Source organism: Nerophis lumbriciformis, linkage group LG19 (assembly GCF_033978685.3).
Source record: "Nerophis lumbriciformis linkage group LG19, RoL_Nlum_v2.1, whole genome shotgun sequence".
Lineage (NCBI taxonomy): Eukaryota > Metazoa > Chordata > Actinopteri > Syngnathiformes > Syngnathidae > Nerophis > Nerophis lumbriciformis.
In genome coordinates this window covers 20,599,125-20,624,480 of record NC_084566.2, presented here as the reverse complement: position 1 = coordinate 20,624,480, position 25,356 = coordinate 20,599,125, and the positions used below count along the sequence as shown (strand labels likewise).

Here is a 25,356-nt window from a genome sequence, read left to right as displayed (position 1 = left end):
AGGAGATACACTGGCGAGGAGAGTGTAATAAATTCACGGTGTGCGGGCCTTCGGCATCACTTCACACATCAGTGCCTTGCTATTTGTTATACAACAACATCAAATTGGAAAAAAATGTACTGCAGTTGCAAAGTTTTGGAGATTTTTGTCGCCATTATTACTGCCACAGATTTAATAAATGTGCCATGTCATTTGAACACTTCAGTGATCTGGAGTTAGTCGCACAACGACAGCTTGGGGAAATGAGATCCCGCCGAGCTCCAACAGTGTCGCAGTTGGCTCGGACTAAACGTTGGCACATTTGAAACCCAGGTGCTTGATGGAACTGCTGGTGAATTAAAACAATACAACAGGAAGGGAAAGAGACGCTCCAGAAAACTCAGACATATCAAAAGTACACTTCATTCATTAACGGTGTTGCAAAAATGAGTTAGAATCATACATAATGTTGGATATAGAGAACATACAAACCCTTTATACATTGAATCGAAAATACTGAAATTCCACGACATAGTGAATTTGCAGCTAAAATTACACACACAGCACATTACAATCTGCTACCCAATAATATACAAAAATTATTCTCAACAAAAGAGGAAACATATCATCTTGGACAAAAATGTAATTTAAAACATTTGTACGCACGTACAACACTTAAGACCTTCAGTATATCAGTATGTGGAATTAAATTATGGAATAGATTAAGCAAAGAAATAAAACAATGTACTAATTTAATCCACTTCAACAAAAAGTGTTTACAAAGTACAAAGAAGAAGAACATGATAAACATTCTGAATTTATTTCATCCATCCATTAATTTTCTAGATAATCTTATTCATCTCACCATATGAAATATAACTTACTTCACTAATTATTATTTATTTATTTTTATTGTTGTTACTTATGGAGTATATTGTAGATAAATTGGGAACAGGAAGTGAACAAAAGTTTGAGCAACTGCTATGTAAAAGAAAAGGGGTAGGATTAAATAAGCTCTGCTTCTTCCTACTCCTTTTCGATCATGCTGAATAGAGAAACTGGAAATTGTGATGTACCATGTTGTATGTGTGCATGTTCCACATAAACACAAACTCAACTCAACTCAAAATTGCCATTTAAGTGCAATTTCAAATTGAGCTTTTTATCGACACGTACCTCCATTATCCTAAAGTCATTTCTTCCTTCTGACTGCCTCTCTTCCAGGAGAGGACTGTAACGATCCGGAGACAGACGATCGGAGGGTTTGGCCTCAGCATCAAGGTAATTTAGGCCCTCGCTGATGAGACTTCTTGTTTTCGATGAAGTCGCAACAAGTCTTATTGATCACGCTGTTGTGCTTCAGGGTGTTTTGTGGCGCTCATTCCATTTCTCATTTGTATCGCAGGGTGGTGCGGAGCATAAAATCCCCGTGGTGGTATCCAAAATATCCAAAGAACAAAAAGGTATGTTGTATCTTTAGCTGAATGCCTTACAGCACCAGTGTCAAACTCCCAGCATGAGATATTTCATCAGACCATTTGAAAATCAACGTGCATCCGGCCCACATGGCGAATTGAATCAAAAACGAATCCTAAATAACTTCAGCAGCATCTCATACATACTGTAAACACCTTGTGTGTTACAATTAAACCTAGAGGCCACAGTGGAATTAAATGAGTGCACGATTATTACTAAGGATGTCAGAGTACTACCAAAAACAGCAATCATTTAACTATGCATGACTAAAAACGACTCCACTTTAACAAGAAACCCTGTCTGTACTAGTGTTTTGGTACAGGTACAAAAATGTATTTTGATACTTTTCGATACTTTTCTAAATAAAAGGGGACCACAAAAAATTGCATTATTGGCTTTATTTTAACAAACAATATTACGGTACATTAAACATATGTTTCTTATTGCAAGTTTGTCCTTAAATAAAATAGTGAACATACAAGACAACTTCTCTTTTATTAGTAAGTAAGCAAACAAAGGCTCCTAATTTAGTCTGCTGACATATGCAGTAACATATTGTGTCATCTTCCATTCTATTATTTTGTCAAAATTATTAAGGAAAAGTGTTGGAAAATGAATTATTAATCCATTTGTTCATTTACTATTAATATCTGCTTACTTTCTCTTTTAACATGTTCTATCTACACTTCTGTTAAAATGTAATAATCACTTATTCTTCTGTTGTTTGGATGCTTTACATTAGTTTTGGATGATACTACAAATTTGGGTATCAATTCGATACCAAGTCGTTACAGGATCATACATTGGTCATATAAAAAGTCCTCATGTGTCCAGGGACATATTTCCTGAGTTTATAGACATAATATAAAAAAATGTAAACAAAAGAAGAGTGAGTTACATGTTTAGCTATTCCTCGTCATGCAGGGATGATATTTGTAAGAAACATATTTTATTTGTCGCCATGGAAGCGAGGATTAGTGATTTAGAAGTAGCTACAACACTGCAGACTCCAGATGGACTTTAGCTGCTAGCTAGCTAGCCATGGTCTTAAAGCTGAGGGTGTTTCAGTGTTTTATCTTCACCTTTATCTTTAGTTACTAAGCCAAAATACGTCTGTTCTCCCTTTTCTGTATACACACCGTGTCTGTTTGTAAGTACTCTGTGATTGTGCGCTGCCGAACATGCTCCTCTGCTCGTAAACCAGCAATGACACGACATGACGACGACGGGGTTGACAGGTACTTTTTAGAGGCGGTATAGTACCGAATATGATTCATTAGTATCGTGGTACTATACTAATACTGGTATACCGTACAACCCTAATCTGTACAAAATAACACATTAACACCCTTAAATGCTGACAACATTGACACTTATTTCATTGTTCTGCACCTAAAAATGACATCTACGGGTAAATGTACCACCAAATTAGACACAGAAGGGATTTTAGGCTTGTTTTCTAACGAGTTTCAGCCCATTTTGGAATGACCACTTTCAGCTCCAAAATGTAGATGGGCCTACATCAGCCTGCTGATGTCACTTACAGAATACTGGAGGCAGTTTCATATTGCGTAGTTTGGGCCTGATTTAGTAAAGGTTTGCGTGTACCAAAACACGTGCAAACCTGAGAGCACGCGCAATGCTGATCTACTAAACGTGTGCAAAGTCAGTTGCGTCTTTAAAGTGAGCAAAATAAAGCGTCTCTGTCTTCAATAATATGCACATTTTATACTGACTATCAAAACACCCACAATACTGGGATGAGAAAATGCAAATATATTATACAGCACGCGCAATGTGATTTATCGCCACATATTTTACGAGCACTATTTAACGTTTTATTTAGCACATTTGAAAAGGACGCGCAAACTGACAAATTTCCCCATGCGGCTGTGAGAGAGGACTCCTCCGTTATACATGTACATCTCAACATATTTGGAAGGTCAGAAATAAAGAAATATTCGACACATTGTTTATTCAGCAACCTCCTTTTATAATCTCATAGTTGCTGGATGACTTAAGGGGCTGATTAAAACAAACTCAATCATTTTGGTGTCATTGCATATTTTTGGATGACGTTAGTTTTTTTCCTTAATGATTTATAACATATATTAGACTTAGACTTCGACTTAGACAAACTTTAATGAGCCACAAGGGAAATTGTTCCACACAGTATGTTACGATCCGCTGCCCGGATCATAGTTTGTTTATGTTTGAGTCACATGTGTTTTCAGCACCTTGAGTTTCGTTTATTTCTGTTGCCATGACGGCAGATTGTATACACCTGCCTCTGGTTAGTGTCCGGGACGCGCACCTGTTGCCCGGGCGCTAATCAGAGGGCTATTTAGTCTTTGCCCTGGCCTCACTCGGTCTGGCTTCCTAGTTTGTTCCCATACAACTAATAACGACTACTTAGATTTCATGCTATGCTATTTTTTCCTGCTAGCTCCCACGCTAGTCCTTTTGTTTTGCCTTTTGTGCTACGTGCATGTCTTTTTTGTTATTCACCATATGATTTATATTTAAAATAAATCATTTTCCTACCTGCAAGCTGTGTCCGAAGCCGTCTGCATCCTTGGGAGAACCACACCCGCATCACTATGCGACCCAGTCGTTACAGTAGGAAGCCAGCAAATAACAATTCTCCCGCGGCCGCCATTGAGGAGTTTGACGAAGGTACGTGGGAGGTGTTGCGAGCAATGGAAGCGGAAACTCTTCGCTATTCCCCCTCGGAGCGCCAGGACCTGATATGGGGTCCCAACGGAAAGCTGGTCCCAATCCACTCCGTTTGGCCCGAGGACATCGCCACACCCCCGCAGTACGGGACGCGTCAGCGAAGACGGAAGCCGGCCAGAAGGTCTTTCCCTCGCTGTCAAGACGCGCCGCTCCTGCAAACTCCTCCCCCGGACCGAAGCAAGCTACATGCAGCTCAAGCTCCCCCTCCTCAGATGTTTGGCAACCCAATAGACCACTTCGCCAAACAGTTTTCCGATTGGGCTGTCAGTCACATGGACATTTCCAACAATGACGTCATTTCATTGGCGCCCCCCGAAGAGGTAACTCCGCCCACTCCCGATGACGTCATTGAGCAAGAATTTTTTTTCCCAACTTCTGCTTCATTCAGTCAGCCACCTCCAAATGACTTTTATTCCAAGATAAAACATTATCAGGACATTTTTATTAAGTGTAAGTCTAGTCAGTCACATTCTGATTTTCAGACTCCACCTCCAGTGACTTTGGTTCCGCCCCCAGTGACTATTGCTCCGCCCACTGCACATATTTTTTCCCCCTGTGCCCCCACCCAATCTCAAGTGGGGGATGATAATAGTCAATTTGGACAATTTGAAGAGGAGTATACCCCCCTCCATACCTCCCCCCACCCACCCTTGAAGACGGTTCCAAACCGCAAAGAGCGCGTCTGGTATCCGCGTCTTGAGGGGGGGGCTAGTACTGGGAACTGTGCTAGTGCGGTGGCACAACTTCGGCGTGCTAAGCCGCAACCTCCTGCACGGCCACTGCCACCAGTCTTTCGGCGTGCTAAGCCGCAACCCCCTGCACGGCCACCGCTACCAGTTTTTCGGCGTGCTAAGCCGCAACCCCCTGCACGGCCACCGCCACCAGTCTTTCGGCGTGCTAAGCCGCAACCTCCTGCACGGCCACCGCCACCAGTCTTTCGGCGTGCTAAACCGCAACCTCCTGCACGGCCCCCGCCACCAGTCTTTCGGCGTGCTAAGCCGCAACCTCCTGCACGGCCACCGCCACCAGTCCTTTGGCCTGCTAAGCCACAACCGCCAGCTAGGCCACCTCCAGCTGCACCTCGGCTAGCACCTGTTCCTGTACCTCGGCTGACACACCAAGCTTCGTCTCCTGTACCTCCACCACGCCAAACTCCACCATGCCAAGTTCCTCGGCTGGTTCCCACACCAGCGCCGGCTCCAAGGCTGGTTCCCACACCAGCGCCGGCTCCAAGGCTGGTTCTCACACCAGCACCGACTCCAAGACCAACCCCTGTCCCGGCTCCAAGGCTGGTTCCCACACCAGCGCCGGCTCCAAGGCTGGTTCCCACACCAGCGCCGGCTCCAAGGCTGGTACCCACACCAGCGCCGGCTCCACGGCTGGTACCCACACCAGCGCCGGCTCCACGGCTGGTACCCACACCAGCGCCGGCTCCACGGCTGGTACCCACACCAGCGCCGGCTCCACGGCTGGTACCAGAACCTGCACCTGCTCCACGGCTGGTACCAGAACCTGCACCTGCCTCCACGGCGACGACCTCTCCTCCTGCCTCCACGGCGACGACGTCTCCTCCTGCCTCCACGGCGATGACGTCTCCTCCTGCCTCCACGGCGACGACGTCTCCTCCTGCCTCCACGGCGACGACGTCTCCTCCTGCCTCCACGGCGACGACGACTCCTCCTGCTTCCACGGCGACGTCTGCTCTCTCCTCGTCTCCGGTGGGCTTTTCCAGGACGCCGCCACCTTCCTCGCCCTCATCGTCGTCTCAGCGACCTCGAGTGGTCTGGCTGCGCAAGCGGCGCTCTCTGAGGTTTCTGTATGGACGCCTGTGGCGCAAACAGCAGCGACACCCGAGACATAGACTTAGAACTCTGCGGCTGCTGAAATTCTGGCGCCACTCACGCCCACCTTCTCGGCAGCCACGAATGTGGCCTTTCCGTGGTCGCCCGCCTCGCCTGCGGCAGCGGCGTTCCACTCGCCGCCGCCACCTGACTCTTCCCCGGTGGATTCGGGGACACGTGGCCTGGCGACCCACCACCAAATCCTCCCTCCACCCTCCCTGGACTCTTGAACTGTTTCTTGTTTTTTGGGTTCTAGTTTTATTTCGTGTCAAGGGACATCTGGATTCTGTCCTTTAAGGGGGGGGTACTGTTACGATCCGCTGCCCGGATCATAGTTTGTTTATGTTTGAGTCACATGTGTTTTCAGCACCTTGAGTTTCGTTTATTTCTGTTGCCATGACGGCAGATTGTATACACCTGCCTCTGGTTAGTGTCCGGGACGCGCACCTGTTGCCCGGGCGCTAATCAGAGGGCTATTTAGTCTTTGCCCTGGCCTCACTCGGTCTGGCTTCCTAGTTTGTTCCCATACAACTAATAACGACTACTTAGATTTCATGCTATGCTATTTTTTCCTGCTAGCTCCCACGCTAGTCCTTTTGTTTTGCCTTTTGTGCTACGTGCATGTCTTTTTTGTTATTCACCATATGATTTATATTTAAAATAAATCATTTTCCTACCTGCAAGCTGTGTCCGAAGCCGTCTGCATCCTTGGGAGAACCACACCAGCATCACTATGCGACCCAGTCGTTACACAGTAGCTCAGTTACAAAGGATGGAAAGAATAAGGATGGAAAGGATCATGCACACTAAGGCACAAAAAAAGGGTGCAAACAAAAGGTATAAAGTAGACTAAAAATTTACCATAGTAGCAATATAAAATATAACATATATGTCATATTTATATATTATATATACAGTGTATAATACATTCTGAAATATTATATTATTATATTATATTATTAAAAGTGGTGTCAATGTAATTGCACTGCATGACTGCTTCTAAAATGCCCATAAAAAGTGGTAAATGTCTCCTGCTTGTTTGAAAACATAGCAAAACACCACAGGTAGAAGCATGATAACATGAATGTGCAGTAAATGAGGGTGTCACATGCAAAATCCTCATTTAAATAAGATGGTCTGCACCACTTTTCAATTGTACATGCAGCCTTAGTAGATCACACTAATAGTACACGCTATTTTGTAGATTGCACACGCTGTTTAGCGCGTCTTATATGGATTTTAGTAAATCGGGCCATATGTGTTTTAGTAGCATCTTCACCCCGAATCACAATATTTTCTCGCAGAAGTACAAGGAATGATCAAATATGTCTGCCAGATGCATTGTTGCAGGTTGCAGCAACACAACTAAAGAAGGGGTCAGCCTGCATACATTTCCAAATGATGGAAATATGACAAAAGTGAGGACATCTCCAATCAAACTGACTCACACAAAATGGGACAAACTAATGGAGATGGGTGTAATTTGCAGCCATCATTTTTATGATTCTGACTTGGAAGTAGAAGGGTTTGGGGCAGTTTTTTGATGGAAAAAATGTAAATACTCAAGCCAAATGCAATCTCGAAAATCAGGAGGACCCTTGAGGGGGAAAAATACTTAGTCAGAACTCGCGGAAAAACAGAAAAAGAAGAGCAGCCCGATGCTCAAAAATCCTCATCTACTGATGTTTTCCTCAAGATGCTTGAGGAAATGCTGAAAGAATATGAGGAAACACAGGTTATGGTGTCAATGGAAGAGTAAATGGAATAGCAGGGAAGTCCGGAAATGGCGATTATTTTATATTTTATATTTTGGTCATATTGTTAACTATTTCAGTTTTGAAGTAATCCTGGACCAGAGCAACAAAAACATGCAAAAACTTGTCTACCATGTCTACACTGAAGTTGCAAATATCCTGGATTCTGCTGGGTTTTTTGTGCATATAAAATATTGTAGCTTTTGCCCGCATGTTAAAAGGATGACGTTTGATGCTCTTTCCCATGGTATCCCCCCTGTGTTTCCTCCGCTCTCATCCAATCACGAGCCACAACACAATTTTGGGTTCTCAGACTGTAGGAAAATGTAACTCTTCAAGCAGGAACGAAGGAACGTGGATATTTTTAAAAATGCACAAGTGGAGTTAAAAAAAAAAGTCTGTTCACATAAAAATACATTCACCAGCTGTCATGCACATTTTGTCCAAGCCAGAAAAAGCAACCACCTGACATATAACACCTCTGTATCTTTAAAATCACTTACACCAGGCCAGGAAACTAAAAATATATGGGTTTTTTAATTGCGTGTGCGTGAATGGGGGATGAGGGAGTGTCAGTTAATCCTGTTTGGCCCATGACTAAAGTATGCTTTGAATTTTGGCCCCTGTGCGATGGAGTTTGACGAATCTGCCATACAATGTGCACACATTTTACTCTTCAAAAAGTTTTTTGTTTTTTTTACTGTTTTCCAGCGGAACTCTCTGGGCTGCTTTTCATTGGCGATAGCATCCTGCAGGTAAAGTAGACACAAATATGAACATCTCATTCAGAACCCATCGTTCACTTCAATTAGGTGATTCTGAAAGCCCGACGACCTGTCACTAACTATAAACGGATTGATCAATAAATTTGTTTTACCGACAATTGTATAGATTATTTACAAAAATCTGGTCAAATGTCCTTTCCAGATATGATAAGCATTTAACATTCGACCTCAGCCAGTGTTAAAAAAAAATCATTAGCATTCCTGTTTTAACTCGCTTCAATAAGCCAATAAAGTCTGTATAGCTACTGTACAATGTGTCAGATATTGTTCAAAATCAAGAGGGTTTTTATAACAATGATAACCTCAAAAAATTATTCTTGCTTTGACATAAAACAATATTTATTAATTATTATATTGTTTTTCATTCCCATGTCTGACTTTTGACTTTAGCTACTTCACCTATTTTGTGTCAGATGTCCCTCAAAATCAATAGGATCCTTAAATCTCAAAAATGAGACCATGTGAAATGTTGCAGCGAAACGGAATTGACTATTTTGTATCGCTCAAAATCAATAGGGTTCTTTATTTGTCTTTATTTTTCCAAAGGAGTGTTATGGTTGGAGGAGGGAGTTGTGACGACACAGTTCCACAAGGGGGCAATATTGCTCTATGTATTTATTATATATATATATATATATATATATATATATATATATATATATATATATATATATATATATATATATATATATATAATAAATAATGAACAATTAATTAATAAACAATAGAATGGTGTGTGACAAAATCCAAGAGTGTGTGTGTGAGGCTATGTGTGTGATTAGCTATAGTGTGTGTTACCTAGTGTTGGATTGAGAGAGGGACAAGACATGAAAGCAGTCCGTGGGGGCAGGAAAATGGTCAGGGCGAATGGCGAGGTGTAGGAGGTCCGTCTTTATACAGCTCGCCATCATCAGTCCCAGGTGTGCAGATTGCTGATCGCCCACAGCCTTGCCTGCATGTGGGCGTGACGTGGCCAGCGCGAGCGGGGGCGTGTCTCGGCGCGCTTCCAACGGAGGTGCTGGCAGACCCAGCTACTGGAGAAAAGCGGGTCGAGCCAGCGCCGTGACAAGGAGAATATTTTCTTGAAGTATAGAAAGCATTGGTGTGGTTTTCCTTCCAATAGACCAGACTTGGGCAAATTAAGGCCCGTTAAGCTTTTCAATCTGGCCCGCCGGACATTGCCAAATATTTTTTTTTAGATCTTTAAGATGGAAACTGTAGCTACCATTATGACGTGCAGTGATGTTTTCAAATGACCGTAAGTCTTGAACTATACAAAGTATTTCAATGGTTGGAATCTGCGCTTTTGCATGATGTACTAGTTACTATGGTCATCTAAGTCACAGCAGCTCAGACGAGGCACCAAGCAGTGTGGGTGGGGAGCGTTTCCACAGAGTGTTTCCAGAGCGGCCAGCCTGAAATGGGGGTGTCAGGGACAGACGCGGAAGGAGATTTTTACAACAAAGCTTAGTGATATATCAGATCGTAGGTGGGTTTATTTTGTTGCATTTTTGTTGCGTTTCGCTTTATTGTAAAATATGTCGATGAATAGGGGGTTCATATGTTGTCAATATTCAGTGTTTTATTGTTCATAGTTAATATTGTAAATCACACGTTCTGTATTTTCATGTACATTCTGAGTGTCTCATTCAGTAAAAAAAATATAAAAATCCATTCCGTTTTTTAAGGCGTTCTGTCATAAAGTTTTTAGCATTCAATCACACATTATTGTGAGGTTTTGTATTAGTGTTCCTAAAAATAGGACCCAAGCACACATTCTGTACAGCGGATTTTCACAGCTTATATATATATATATATATATATATATATATATATATATATATATATATATATATATATATATATATATATATATATATATATATATATGTGTGTGTGTGTGTGTGTGTGTGTGTGTGTATATAGATAGATAGATAGATAGATAAACCGGCCCCCAGACACATTTTCTTCTCAAAAGTAGGCCCCCTGAGTCAAAATAATTGCCCAGGCCTAAAATATTTGCCTGATTTGATCTCAGCTATCACCACTATCTTGTGTCAGATGCCCCTTAAAATCAATCAAGTTCTTGCTTTGTTAGTGAAGCTTCCCTCAGACTGACATCCTTTCAAATAAACCACACTGTCGTGTTGGCAGAGAGCAATAACACGCCATGGGGCAGATACAGCATTTACATAGAATTGATTTGACCTAAGCTACTTATGCCATATATTGTGCCAGATCATTGCTTAAAAAAATGTATGACCTGTCAGGGTAAATATGTAACCTGACAAATAAAAGCCAAAATTACAATAATATTGATGTAACTTAGCAGGTTTATTAAAAAAAAAGAATAAAAAAAAAAACCTCTCTATGTTGGCGATTCATCATTTGTCCGCCATAAACATCAAGTTTTGTATTGACGGACGTAAATTTCCTGCTCACAGTTTTCAGTGCTGGCTTCATTAATCATGTAGCGGTGTGAGCTGCCAGCAGGGCTGTATTTACACTCACACTGTGCTGTTCTTTGCAGATAAATGGAATAAACGTGAGAAGCTATCGCCACGAGGAAGTGGTAAGCTGTCGGCTCCTATCAGCTTTTTCGCTTTGCATCTTTCATATGTTTAAACTTTCCGGTTTCAAAGATTGTTCAAACGCATGCTTTATCATGACTTTGTTGCAACTAACCGCTGCAGGGTGATAAAGAAACATTCTTTGCGTCTTCCAGGTTCAGGTTTTGAGAAACGCTGGTGAAGAAGTCACCCTTACTGTTTCTTTTCTAAAGAAGACTCCAGCCTTCCTCAAACTGCCTCTTTGTGAGGACTGCACGTGTAAGTGAATCAAAAACCCTTTTCAAGGCCAACATGTATCTGATTGATATCGTATTTTTTATGGTGGCACATTGCCATAGTCAGCGTGACCCCAGGATGCAGAGACGGCAAGCGACTTACATGTGAAATGGCCCCGTTATTAGGAGCAGCAGGCAACTTGGCATATAGACCATCAATATAGTACAAAGAGTGCAAAGGTGTGAACTCAGTGAAATATACAACAGAAAAGGTGTAAAATAAACGCACTCTGCATGGCAATTAGAGCTGGCAAATAAACCCTAATTGTAACAAGAAACAAGTGTTTGGAATCAGCGGAAGTGGCAAACAAAACATCCACATCTTAGTTTTGGGTTATTGGAAAAAAATTGCAAATTAGTGTAATATTTAAAAAGTAAGTATATATTATATGTTTATTTGTAGAATATGCCCTTGGCCATTAAAAACAATAAGCTGCAGTCCAAAAATGGCCTTTGGGCCGCATTTTTGACGCCGCTGGACGATACTCTTTTGTGCATTCATCCAACTTTTAATGAGACAAATTAATGAGACATTATAGTTTTTTTAGGATTTAATCAATATGTGAATGAATGAATGAAATACGTTTATTTTGGTCATATAATCAACCATCAACTATTAACCATTTTGTGTGACCAGTTTAAGAGTACAGACTATACATATTTAACAATCATACACATTTACACACAAAAGGAAAAGAAAAGAAAAGAAAAAGCCTGACCGAAAAAGGAATAGGCTGAAGCCAAAGCTTATATTTGCCTATCCTAAACCTTCACTGAAAATAAGATTACCTGGAACATCAACGTTAAAAAAAAAAAAATCAAAATCAATGGGATGAAAGTTATGTCAATATATGTCAATTGGATTTCTATAAGTTACATCAATTAAAGGTGCAAGATAATTATCTGGTCAATATGAGAAATTATGACGCCATAAATCCAATTACATTGAAAAAATAGCCTTAATAACTTTTAAAAAACACTCTAATGAGGCAAGATTACCAGTACTGTGCTGTAGGGGGGTTAGGGTGAGCAAATCAAGGGCTCCTTTTCTCTCAAGTTCTATAAGCAGCTTTTTGGAAACTTCCCCCTGAGTGTGGGACTTCTTCACTGTTTCAGAGGAAGACAATTTGCATTTGCTCCAAATGTTCTGCTAACATTCCGGGAGGAGGAGAGAAAACATTAAGCATCAACACATCAAACCTTTTCATCCACCTCGAATGCGAGCATCGCTACGACGATGTTTTGAAAGCCTGCGTTGCTAAAAAAAAAAAAAAAAAAAGAAGAAAAAAGCTGCTTGAAGAAAATATTGTGCATTCCTAATGTAGATAGATAGATAGATAGATAGATAGTACTCTATTGATTCCGTCAGGAGAGTTACCTCAGGAAAATTCCAATTCCAGCCGCAGTGTACAGAATTGAGATACAATTTAAAATAATTTAAAAAGTAAATAATGGAGGTATAAATGGAAATAAAATATAAAATATAACAATAACAATAAAAATAACAATAAGAATAAAAATATAACAGTAAAAATAAATGAATGTATTGTATTGAAATGAATGAAATGTATTGCACTGTTATTGCTGTTAATTGCACTGTTTTTTGTTGCAGTTTATTTCAGTATTACGTTTGTAGATCTATATTTAAAAAAATTCAGGTTCCAATATTTAAAGTGGGAAACAGAAAGTTGGACATAAACAACAAACACGTTTTTAATAGAAGAATAACAAAACTATCCATTGTTATATTTTACAGAGATCTCCAAATGTTGTGCGTTTTCCACAGCAAATTGTACTTTTTTTTTGTTTTGTTTTTGGGCTCGAACCCACACACAATTGTTGTTGTGCTGTGATGAAATTAGAAAATGCAAGAATATTGTTGTCATCTAAAACTACTTTCATAGTCTCTGTATGATGTCGTCAGAAAAACAGAAGTGCTTTTAAATCATTTCCTGTTATGCCCCCCTAGCTAGTATCATTTGTCTATAAAACTGTTGTAAGTACACCTCTGCACAACATTGTATCCTTATTAATTTATCAGCATATGTAAGCTGTTCTACATACACTTTGTCATATTCTAGTAAGGCAAAAAAAACATGTTCCTGCCCCACTATTTGAGAAGAACTGGCTTAAGCCAACGCATAAATGTGTGCTCATAATTCAGTCCTGTTGCTCTCCAAATTGTAAAAAGTGCATCCAAATTTTGTGAGTTCTCCACAAAGAAAATACATTTTAAATACACAGAATTTTGTAGAGACATGCTTTTCATTGGACTCGGACATAATGTGATATATAACAAGAGTGCTTTTGTGAAGAAGATGCTTAAAAATATCAGCTCAAATGCAAAACATGATATTTTATTAGTATTTTATATACTTTTTTATTATGGGTCCTCTTTTACTTTGTGGTTTAAATTAAATGTGGTTTTATTTATGTCAAATGACAGTCAAGAATAAAGAAGGTGTCCAGTGGAATGCATTGTTATCTTAATTGTTTTTCTATAGTATCATAATAAAAAGTAAAAGAATAAGCTTTATAACTTAATTTAATGATTATATCATCTGAAAGCTATGCTGTTGTTGCTAAAATGTTCACCTTTTGTGAGTTCTTCACAAAGAAAACTTGTTCATAATGTTTTTGATGCTAAAAAAAAAAGAGTAACTTTCATTGTACTGCGACACAAAGTGGTATAGGGCAGCATGGTGGTACAGTGGTTAGTGCATGTGCCTCACAATACGAAAGTCCTGAGTTCAATCCCGGGCTCGGGATCTTTCTGTGTGGAGTTTGCATGTTCTCCCCGTGACTGCGTGGGTTCCCTCCGGGTACTCCGGCTTCCTCCCACCTCCAAAGACATGCACCTGGGGATAAATTTGGCCCTAGTGTGTGATTGTGAGTGTGAATGTTGTCTGTCTATCTGTGTTGGCCCTGTGATGAGGTAGCGACTTGTCCAGGGTGTACCCCGCCTTCTGCCCGTGTGCAGCTGAGATAGGCTCCAGCACCCCCCGCGACCCCGAAAAGGACAAGCGGTAGAAAATGGATGGATGGACAATGTGGTATACATGTACGGCTTCTTCGTGTCCGTCTGTGAATGTTTGTCCTGATGCTGCTTAGCTTAACAAGATAAGAACATCAAAAGGACACACTCCACATATCCGAGTGGCTCAAATATAAAGTGAAGCAAAATGACACGGCTCATTGTGGCACTCTTGATTGCTCTTGCATTGGAAAGCTTCATCCTGTCATCAGACTTGAGAGCTTTTAGAAAAGCCTTTCATAAGCTTATATAGGCCAGGTTGACTGGACGGTCGACTGAATACAAATTGGCACACGGCAGCGGAAGGAAGCCTATGGAAAAGATAATGATATATATATTTTTTTTTTTGTTCACAGATGTATCATGTTTTTCTTTTTTTTTGTACTTGCAGGTATCCCCAGTGACCAGAGCAGTGGGACCTCATCTCCTTTGTGTGATAGCGGCCTGCACTTGAACTACCATCCTAATAACACGGTACAGTACTTTGCCTCATCAATTACGAGTTGCTGCATGCTGGAAAGAAAAGTTGACGTGTTTAGTCTACTGTATTTTCTCTTTGCAAAATACATTAGCCATGTGGTAAACGAACGCTTTATGCCTTTCATTGTTTTATAACATTTTGCATGTGTCCTGCATTTTCACAGACAAGAGTGTTGAGTAGGGACGTGAATCTTTACAAAAGCTCCTGATTAGGCTGCTGACACAGATACATCCATCCATTTTCTACCGCTTGTTCCTCTTTATATATATATATGTCAGTGACGTGCGGTGAGGTTCATGGCTGGTGAGGCACTGACTTCATCACAGTCAGATTTACAAACATATGAACCCTAAAGAGTATCTTATTCACCATTTGATTGGCAGCAGTTAACGGGTTATGTTTAAAAGCTCATACCAGCATTCTTCCCTGCTTGGCACTCAGCATCAAGGGTTGGAATTGGGGGTTAAATCACCAAAAATGATTCCCGGGCGCGGCGCCGCTGCTGCCCACTGCTCCCCTCACCTCCCAGGGGGTGAGCAAGGGGGGTCAAATGCAGAGGGCACATTTCACCACACTTAGTGTGTGTGTGACAATCATTGGTACTTTAACTTAACTTTAACTTTACACATACAAACTGTAGCACAAAAAAGCACATTTAATTAAAAAAAACGTGATTATGGTCTGACCTTTACTTATAAATGAAGTCCATGCGCCGCTCCTTCTGAACAAAAGCATCGATAACTTGTTTATAGAAGTCTTCCTTATCTTTCTTCAATTTTAAAAGTCTCTGGCTCGATGGAGATCTTCCTTTAAGTATTACCTCCTGCTTCGATTGAAAGTCCAGTTTAGAAAACTGTTTTATTTTAGATATGTAATCCTCCATGTTAAAAGTCCAGGCAAGAGGAAAAAATAAACGATCGCTGCTAACTGTTGCTGCTTGTTGTCACTTCTTCTGCAGCCGAGTAGTTGCAGAAATGATCCCTGGGATCACTACCGCCCTCTACCACCAGGAGGCGGGATTACTGCGAGCCTCACACAGTGCGTCTTCGCAGCAGTTTTATGATTGCTCAGCACAAGAAATACGTTACACACATACAGTTGTTGACAAAATACACTGTACATTATATACCTCAGCTAACTAAACTATGGAAATGTATAATATAATTCATATAGCAATACGGTCTCACTGCACAGCAGGCCAGCAGTTAGCCTAGTCATTGCACAATCCATGGCGAGGCTCAACTGAGTGACGTGTCTCAACTGGCTGGTGACTCACCACAAGTCTCTTCTCAGTATTTGAACGGCAAATGTGAAAATTCAGCCATTTCGAATAAAAAATAATCTAAAACTGGTGAAGTTAAATGGAAAATAACTTTATAGTATAATCACTGCATACATATAACAATTTAATTTTTTATTTTTATTTTTGAATTTTTTTTCTTTCCATGATGGCACGTGAGGCCCCGCCTCACCTGCCTCCCCTGACTGCACGTCACTGATATATATATATATATATATATATATATATATATATATATATATATATATATATATATGTATGTATGTATGTATGTATGTATGCATATATATATATATATATATATATATATATATATATATATATAGCAGTGTTTCCCCCAAAAAATGTGTTAGTTAAGGTGGTGACTCTCCAGCGGGAGGGGACCGGGGAAGGGGGTGGGTGGGTGTAAGGATCGGTGTAACTCGGCCTGTCTCCATCACGTCTCCACCTCGTCGCTGCCACCACAGCCTGGGGGACAATAGAATACAGACTGCGGTGAAGAAGCCGACAACTTTTGGTTGTGTTTTCCGCTCCATTTGCTGAATGGCGATATACGATATATATCTCAATATTTTTTCCATAAAGTAAAAACAAAACAGTCCTAGTTACCTGAGATACTAAGTACGTCATTATTATGACTTAGTAATTTACTAAGTCAAAATAATGACAAAATAATGGCTGACAAAGTCAAATTAATGACTTTCTGTAAATAAGCGTTTGCAATAAGCGTTTGAAAAAAAGAGTTAAAAGTGGGGCCACATGCTGACATATGTTCAACTCATCATGCTTAATTTATTACAGCATTTGGGAAGCCTGTAGTTGATTTTTATTATGTAAATGTTATATGTTTATCAACATGTGATAGCAGGGACCCTGCCATTCAAAACTAAGCTGCTACATTACTAATGATTAATGTAACTATAGCTGAAAAAAATAGTACAATAGCAATAGGAGGGACTATTCATCCCTGAACACCATGGAGTTCATGTAGGCTTAATGATGCAGTTACATTATTATATCAACTATCAGAGACCGCTTCAGGAAACTCTTCATTTAACATAATGTCCTTTTTTGCTGCTTCAACACAGCTCAATCAACCCAGAAAAAGGTAGAGTTAAATAACTTAGTTGTTAACTGTAGGTCAATAATGCTTGTCTTTCTCTCAGACAGACAGGGCTTTGCTGTCCGTAACGCGCGCACACACCGCACAGTGAGCTAACGTTACGCTAAAAGCTTATTAGCCTTCACCTCAAGGACTGCGAGCAAGCTGAGCTGTCGTTTATGTTTCTAGAACGTCAACGGGCTCATAGTGATGTTACTAGTAGTTGACTTGGAAGTGTTTATTATAATTTGGGGAGAGTCCGCTGCATTATGCTCACCTGCTAAACACCTTTCTGCTCAACCCACCATCTTTCCTCTCTGCCTGCCTGAGCACTGATTCCATGCGCTCTGAATACACACTGCTGATTAGCTGTTATATGCGCTGAATATGCACTGAATATGCACTGCTGATTGGCTGTTACATGCACTCTGAATACGCACTGCTGATTGGCTGTTACATGTACTCTGAATACGCACTGCTGATTGGCTGTTACCGCTCTGCGTGTAACCAATCAGATGGTTGTGTGGGTGGGACAATGCTGGGTGCTGCAGAGAAGTACTGACAGAGGCATAGGCAGATCTAAGCGGAGTAGCTTGTTAAGACTTGAGTTTAGGCGGTGGCTCTTTGTTGTTAAGGCTGCCGCCTTAACAACAAAGCTGCGGGAAACCCTGTATAGTACAGGCCGAAAGTTTGGACACACTGTGACGACTGGGTCGCATGATGATGCGGGGTTGTTCTCCCAGGAATGCAGACGGGCTTCGGACACAGCGCGCCGGTAGGAAATGATTTATTTAAGAATTAAATCATAAGGGAACAAACAAAAAACGTGCTCATAGCACTTAAGGCAAAAACAAAGGGGCTAGCGTGGGAGCTAGCAAGCAAAGAGCCTAGCGTGTAAGCTAACAGGAATACAAAATACAAAAAAAAGGCAGGTAAATGTAATCTGTCGTCATGGCAACTGAAAACATACAAAATCAAGAGGTGCTGAAAACACAAGTGACTAAACAACGTAAACAAACTATGATCCGGGCAGCGGGTCATAACACACACCTTCTCATTCAATGCGTTTTCTTTATTTTCATGACTATTTACATTGTAGATTGTCACTGAAGGCATCAAAACTATGAATGAACACATGTGGAGTTATGTACTTAACAAAAAAAGGTGAAATACCTGAAAACATGTTTTATGTTCTAGTTTCTTCAAAATAGCCACCTTTTGCTCTGATTACTGCTTTGCACACTCTTAGCATTCTCTCGATGAGCTTCAAGTACACCTGTGAAGTGAAAACCATTTCAGGTGACTAACTCTTGAAGCTCATCGAGAGAATGCCAAGAGTGTGCAAAGCAGTATTCAGAGCAAAGGGTGGCTATTTTGAAGAAACTAGAATATAAAACATGTTTTCAGTTATTTCCCCTTTTTTGATAAGTACATAACTCCACATGTGTTCATTCATAGTTTTGATGCCTTCAGTGACAATCTACAATGTAAATATGTCATGATCCGTGGTCCGGATCATGTTTTGTTTAGTTATGCTGTTAGTTTTGGACTTCCTTAGTTCCTGGTTTCACTTCCTTGTTTGAGTTTGTTTTGTTTCCATGGTTACCCATTAGTTTCACCTGTTCCACGTTTGGACTCACACACACCTGTCACCAATCATGTCACTGTTATTTAAGCTTACCTTTGTTCATCACTCGTTCTGCCTGCATTGTCTTTGTCACACCGGTTTATGTCTTGCTCTGAACAAGTAAGTTTCCCTGTCCATGCCCTAGCTTCTGCTAATTAGCAGCTTCTTGTGTTTTAGGCACACTTGCCTTTTTTGTTTGTATTTTTGTGTTTTGTGGTAGTGCGTGGTTTATGTTAATAAATCCTAGCCTACCTTCACGCTGTCGTCCGGGGCCGTCTCTTTTGCGTTGGAAGAACAACCCCGCAGCTAGCTGTGACCCCCACGTGACAAAATAGTCATGAAAATAAAGAAAACGCATTGAATGACAAGTTGTGTCCAAACTTTTGGCCTGTACTGTATGTATATGTATATATACACACATGTAAACACGTATACATGCATGTATGTATATATATACACATATATGTATGTGTATATATATACATAATTTTTCATTGATTCTTGATAATTATGAATCGATTCAGAATCGGGATTAATAAGAATCACGTTTCTGATGTGAATCAGTTTCTTCAGTGCCCCTAATTTTGAGTGTTTACAAACACATAGAATTGCCCACATTACATATTTGTCCTGAACTATATACTAATTATATTTATATAGCACTTTTCTCCAGTGACTCAAAGCGCTTTACATAGTGAAATCCAATATCTAAGTTACATTCAATCCAGTGTGGGTGGCACTGGGAACAGGTGGGTAAAGTGTCTTGCCCAAGGACACAACAGCAGTGACTAGAATGGCGGAAGCGGGGATCGAACCTGCAACCCTCAAGTTGCTGGCACGGCCGCTCTACCAACCGAGCTATACCGCCCCACCTCACCTAAGAACCACCTCAGAAAGAACTTGGCTCACCAAGTACCACTATAATGACTAACATAAAAATACAGTAGCATAGTAGGCCTATGTTTGCATTAAAAACCTGGCTGTGGTTTTATTCAAAAGTATATTTAATATTTAGTTTGAACAGTAACACTGTGTTTGAATATAGGAAAATAAAACACTGTCCTTTTAATCAGGTGATTCTTTGGCGTACCACTAGATCAGTCCTATTCACCCTATTCAGCCCGGCAAAGCTTTTCATTGGGCTCGCCAAACCCAAATAGGCTCGATGAAACCATTAAAACTCCGGTTGCTCATGTATTCAGTACTCCCGCCACCCCGCAGGGGGCAACAGCGAGGCATGTATGTCATGTCTTTTGTATTCGTGGTCGTGTTGGTATTTGTCTGAGAGTACACACATACTAAAATTGGAACGACACTAAATTGGACCCTTGTTTGATACATCTAGCGCTAAATTTGACAATGCTACACCTTAGGCTTAACTGTGATAAGTCACATACAGTGTGTGTAATTTCTATATGTGTAAACATTTGTAGTTTACTGTGTCAATGTATTAACTCTAAACCTTATGTTTTATTTATGTAAAACACACAATGGACAATATTTATGTAGAATACACAATAGACGTTATACTTGTTTTATGTTTATTTTTTGTTTATATTTTCAGTCTTACAAACCTAAATGAGGAAGAAGTGTAAAAAAATAAAACTGAGGAAGGAAAAGAATGCAAAAGAAGGAACATCAATCCTCAACAAAACTTCTGGAGCTTCTGTTTCTTAATGCTGCACACGCTGGAAGCGAGTTGCGAGAGCAGAATAATTAATTTATTGACAGTGCAGTGTGAAAGCCGATGTGTTTACTTTGCAAGTAGGTAAACACAGTCTTAGAGGAATATAACCTGCGGATGCACTTTCTGACGAAACATCCACATTTTGATGTCCGGATCCTCATTAGGCTTTGGGCTCTTGAAACTGCGGCCCTCTTTATTATGTAGTTGAGTATCTTGCAATGGATGGTGCCCGCGTACCACTAGTTATACACGTACCACAGTTTAAGAATAGCTGACATAGAGGATATTTGACGGGCATGTTTGCAGTCTGTTTCTAAAAACAGCACAGCACTCCTGTCTTATTTTAAAGATGTTTGCGAGGTATGTTGACAGTAGGTCCATAAAAAGAGCACGGCACTGCTGTCATGTCGAGGACCTTTGATTAGAGATTTTGCTGCAGTTTCCTGAAAGAAGATTACAGGACTCCTGTCACGTACAGGATCTTTGACCAGCATTTTTGCAGTATCGTCCTAAAAAGAGCAAAGCACTAGTGTCATACAGAGTGTCTTTGACTAATATTTTTGCAGCAGATTCCTGAAAAAACAGGAGAGCACTCGTGTCACATAAAGAATCTTTAACTCCCATTTTTGCAATAGGCCAGTAAAACAGCAGACTGCTCCTGTTGTTTGAAATAGTTTAACATTTTAGATGTTAAACTACAGCCTGCTGATTACACTGTGGGATTACAAAGGTGATTTTTATCAGACTCCAGTGTAAACGCGCACAGGCCCCAATTTGGCCCCAATGTGGCTTCAATGTCACTTGCATAGCGCTTCGATAAAGTGAAAACAAAGGAAATTGACCGGGAGGAAGTCCCTACTACAAAAAAATAAAATAGAAGTCGCAACACCTTTAAAATTAGTGTTTTTTTAACGAGAAAATAAATGAAAGTAATATAATGTATGAATGAATGTGTATAGTGTACTATATTTGGGAGGGTTCTAATCTTTTCATGGCTGTTAAGTAGAGGAGAGACGGACATCGGCGTGGATCTACGTGAGCTTTATTTTTCAACTCACATGTAAGCAAATATGCCACAGCGACAATTTTGGTCCTTCAACAATCGCTATTTCTTCGGAACATACAACCTATTATTTGCGCACTCTTGACAAGTGATGCACCGAAAATACGGTTGTCTTAAGTAGACTAGCTCACCGAAACAGGATGTTGTCATGACATATCCACTTTCCGGCGCGCACGAGCCACGTAGCTACCTCCTGATGTGGCCTGAATCTGATGCCAAAAGATGAGATTTGAAGCATTTTGGAGCGTTTAGAGTCTAAACGCTCCAAAATGCCAACATGCAGGGGTCCCCAAACTACGGCCCGAGGGCCGGATACGGCCCCCCAGCGTCCAAAATCCGACCCGCAGGAAGTCCCAAGTAAAAAAATAAATAAATAATAATAATAATTTTTTTTATTTATTTTTTTTATTTTTTTATTTTTTTTATTTTTTTTATTTGCCCTGACTAGTCCATTTTCTACCGTCTCCTAGCCACTCAGGCAAATCATATTGTCTAAAAATGCATTTTACCATCGCAAGTGCGCTCTTTAAGTCAATTAGTGCGCGAGGAATATATATGTATGAATACATATATATATATACACACACATATAGACACATATACATATATACACATATATACACATATACATATATATATACATATATACACACATATACATATATATATACATATATACACATATATATATATATATACATGGATATATACATATACATAGACATATACATATGTACACACACATACATACACATTTACATATATATATATATATACATGGATATATACATATACATAGACATATACATATGTACACACACATACATACACATTTACATATATATATATATATATATATATATATATATATATATATATATATATATATATATATATATATATATATATATATATATATCAGTGACGTGCGGTGAGGTTGATGACTGGTGAGGCACTGACTTCATCACAGTCAGATTTACAAACATATGAACCCTAAAGAGTATCCTATTCACCATTTGATTGGCAGCAGTTAACGAGTTATGTTTAAAAGCTCATACCAGCATTCTTCCCTGCTTGGCACTCAGCATCAAGGGTTGGAATTGGGGGTTAAATCACCAAAAATGATTTCCGGGCGCGGCACTGCTGCTGCCCACTGCTCCCCACTGCTCCCCTCACCTCCCAGGGGGTGAACAAGGGATGGGTCAAATGCAGAGGACAAATTTCATTACACCTAGTGTGTGTGTGTGACAATCATTGGTACTTTAACTTAACTTTAACTTTACACATACAAACTGTAGCACACAAAAAAGCACATTTAATTAAAAAAAACGTTATTATGGTCTTACCTTTACTTATAAGTGCGGGAACAGTGGTGTTCGTGTTGGAGGAGTTGTGAATGAATGAAATATGAAATCCGTGCTGCAGTCTGCAGGTGTACCTAATGTTGTGGCCCTGCGGTCGTTCGCGGCTCCTCCAACGCAAGCATTGTTGTTTTTGCACATTTTGGCTTCTTGTTGAGTGACTTTTTTGAGTGGGTTCGGTCTCGCACGTGGAGGGTTTGGGTGTGGGCTTTGGTTGGTGTGGCGCTCCCGTCGGGGGGTGCATTAACCGGCACAAGGAGGCGGGATTACTGCAAGCCTCAGCCAGTGCGTCTTCGCAGCCGTTTTATGATCGCTCAGCACAAGAAATACTTACACACAAACAGTTGTTGACAAAGTACACTGTACATTATATACCTCAGCTAACTAAACTATGGAAATGTATAATATAATTCATATAGCAATACGGTCTCACTGCACAGCAGGCCAGCAGTTAGCCGAGTCATTGCGCAATCCATGTTGAGGCATAACGCAGTGACGTGCCTCAACTGGCTGCTGTTCACCGCACCGTCTCTTCTTAGTATTTGAACGGCAAATGTGAAAATTCAGCGATTTTGAATAAAAATAATCTAAAACTGGTGAAGTTAAATGGAAAATAACTTTATAGTATAATCACTGGATACATATAACAATTTAATTAATTTGTTTTCTTTTTACATTTTTTTTCTTTCCATGATGGCAGGTGAGGCGGGGCCTCACCTGCCTCCAGTGACTGCACGTCACTGATATATATATACATATACATATGTATGCATAATTTAAAATATGGCTCTACCAATATGGACTGTTACCAAGACTCATGTGGCTGTTGACGGTGTATGACGTCCCTATGACATGCGTAGAAGGAGTGGAGAGAAAGATCAATAAGTACCTCAGAAAATGGCTGGGAATCCCTCCAAGCTTCACATCAGTAGGCCTCTACATAAGATCAGGACATCTCCAGCTTCCCTTGTCATCCGTGGTGGAGGAATTCAAGGTAGCAAAGTGCAGAGTCTTAATGACATACAGACACTCCCAGGACGAACAAGTCAGACACGCAGGCGTAACTACAAGATCAGGACGCAAGTGGGCAGCTGACACGTCTGTCGCACAAGCTGAGAGCATGTTGAGGCTCATAGGGACGCCATGCACAGGAAGACAAGGTCTTGGAACTTCCCATGTCCAACAGTGGAGTAAGGCAGAACCCAGGGAAAGAAGAGCTATGATCCAGGAGGAAGTACGAAACCCGGAAGAGGAAGGTCGGAAATCAAGAGCAGTGGAACTAGCGTCCCAGGGAGCCTGGACCAAATGGGACCTCCCCAAGAGAAAGATCACGTGGGCAGATCTATGGAAGCTGGAACCATTCCGCATCTCTTTCTTGCTGAGATCAGTGTATGACACACTCCCGACTCCAACAAACTTGCACAGATGGGGCATGAGAGAGGATCCACTATGCAAGCTTTGCGGACAGAAGGGTACCATGGCGCACATCCTGTCAGGGTGTAAAACAGCACTCACCCAAGGGAGATACAGATGGCGTCATGACAAGGTGCTCATGACACTGGCTAACACCCTGGAGCAGCAGAGATGCAAGAAACGGCAACCACAAGGGAGAACAAGATCAATCCAGTTTGTGAGGGAGGGAGAAAAGCCACCAACCACAGCAACATCAAGGAAGAGCCTATTGCAAATGGCCCGTTCTTGGGACATGAAGGTAGACCTGGGAGGAAGGCTGCAGTTCCCCCAGGTTGTCCAGACAACCCTAAGACCGGATGTGGTGCTGTGGTCTGAAGAGGCAAAGAAGATCATTGTCATAGAACTCACAGTTCCATGGGAAGAAGGGTGCGACCAAGCCTTCGAAAGGAAAAGTGCCAAATACCAGGATCTTTTGAATGAATGCAGGGGAAAAGGATGGCAAGCATGGCTGTTCCCGGTCGAGGTCGGCTGCAGAGGATTCCCTGCCCAGTCGGTATGGAGAATGCTCACAGCCTTGGGAATAACAGGGAAGGAGAGAAAGACAGCAGCTCGCAGGATGGGGGAGGCAGCAGAGAGAGCCTCTTGCTGGTTATGGAGCAGGAGAGACGAGATGAGCTGGAAGCCAGGAGGAGGAGATAGGCAGTGACTTGGCCACCACTGCCGGCCCACCAGCGGTAGGGTGTTATGGTTCAGGGTCGAAACACCCAATGACCGCTGGATACCATCTGATGATATCAAGTCCTCCTGGCCAAGGCTCCATTCACCTAAGGTGAATGAAGAGGAAAGCATCTCCGGATGTAATATAATCATTG

At 41.0% G+C, this 25,356-nt stretch overlaps 1 protein-coding gene across 1 annotated transcript in view; it reads left to right on the top strand.

Moving 5' to 3' along the window:
* Positions 1-25,356, top strand: part of sntg1 (syntrophin, gamma 1) — a 114,978-nt gene that overhangs the window by 52,635 nt on the left and 36,987 nt on the right. Inside the window, exons 5-10 of the mRNA XM_061979352.2 lie at positions 1,204-1,260; positions 1,385-1,442; positions 8,498-8,541; positions 11,102-11,143; positions 11,297-11,399; positions 14,842-14,924. Coding sequence (XP_061835336.2) covers positions 1,204-1,260; positions 1,385-1,442; positions 8,498-8,541; positions 11,102-11,143; positions 11,297-11,399; positions 14,842-14,924 — 387 coding nt within the window. The remainder of the gene's footprint in view (positions 1-1,203; positions 1,261-1,384; positions 1,443-8,497; positions 8,542-11,101; positions 11,144-11,296; positions 11,400-14,841; positions 14,925-25,356) is intronic.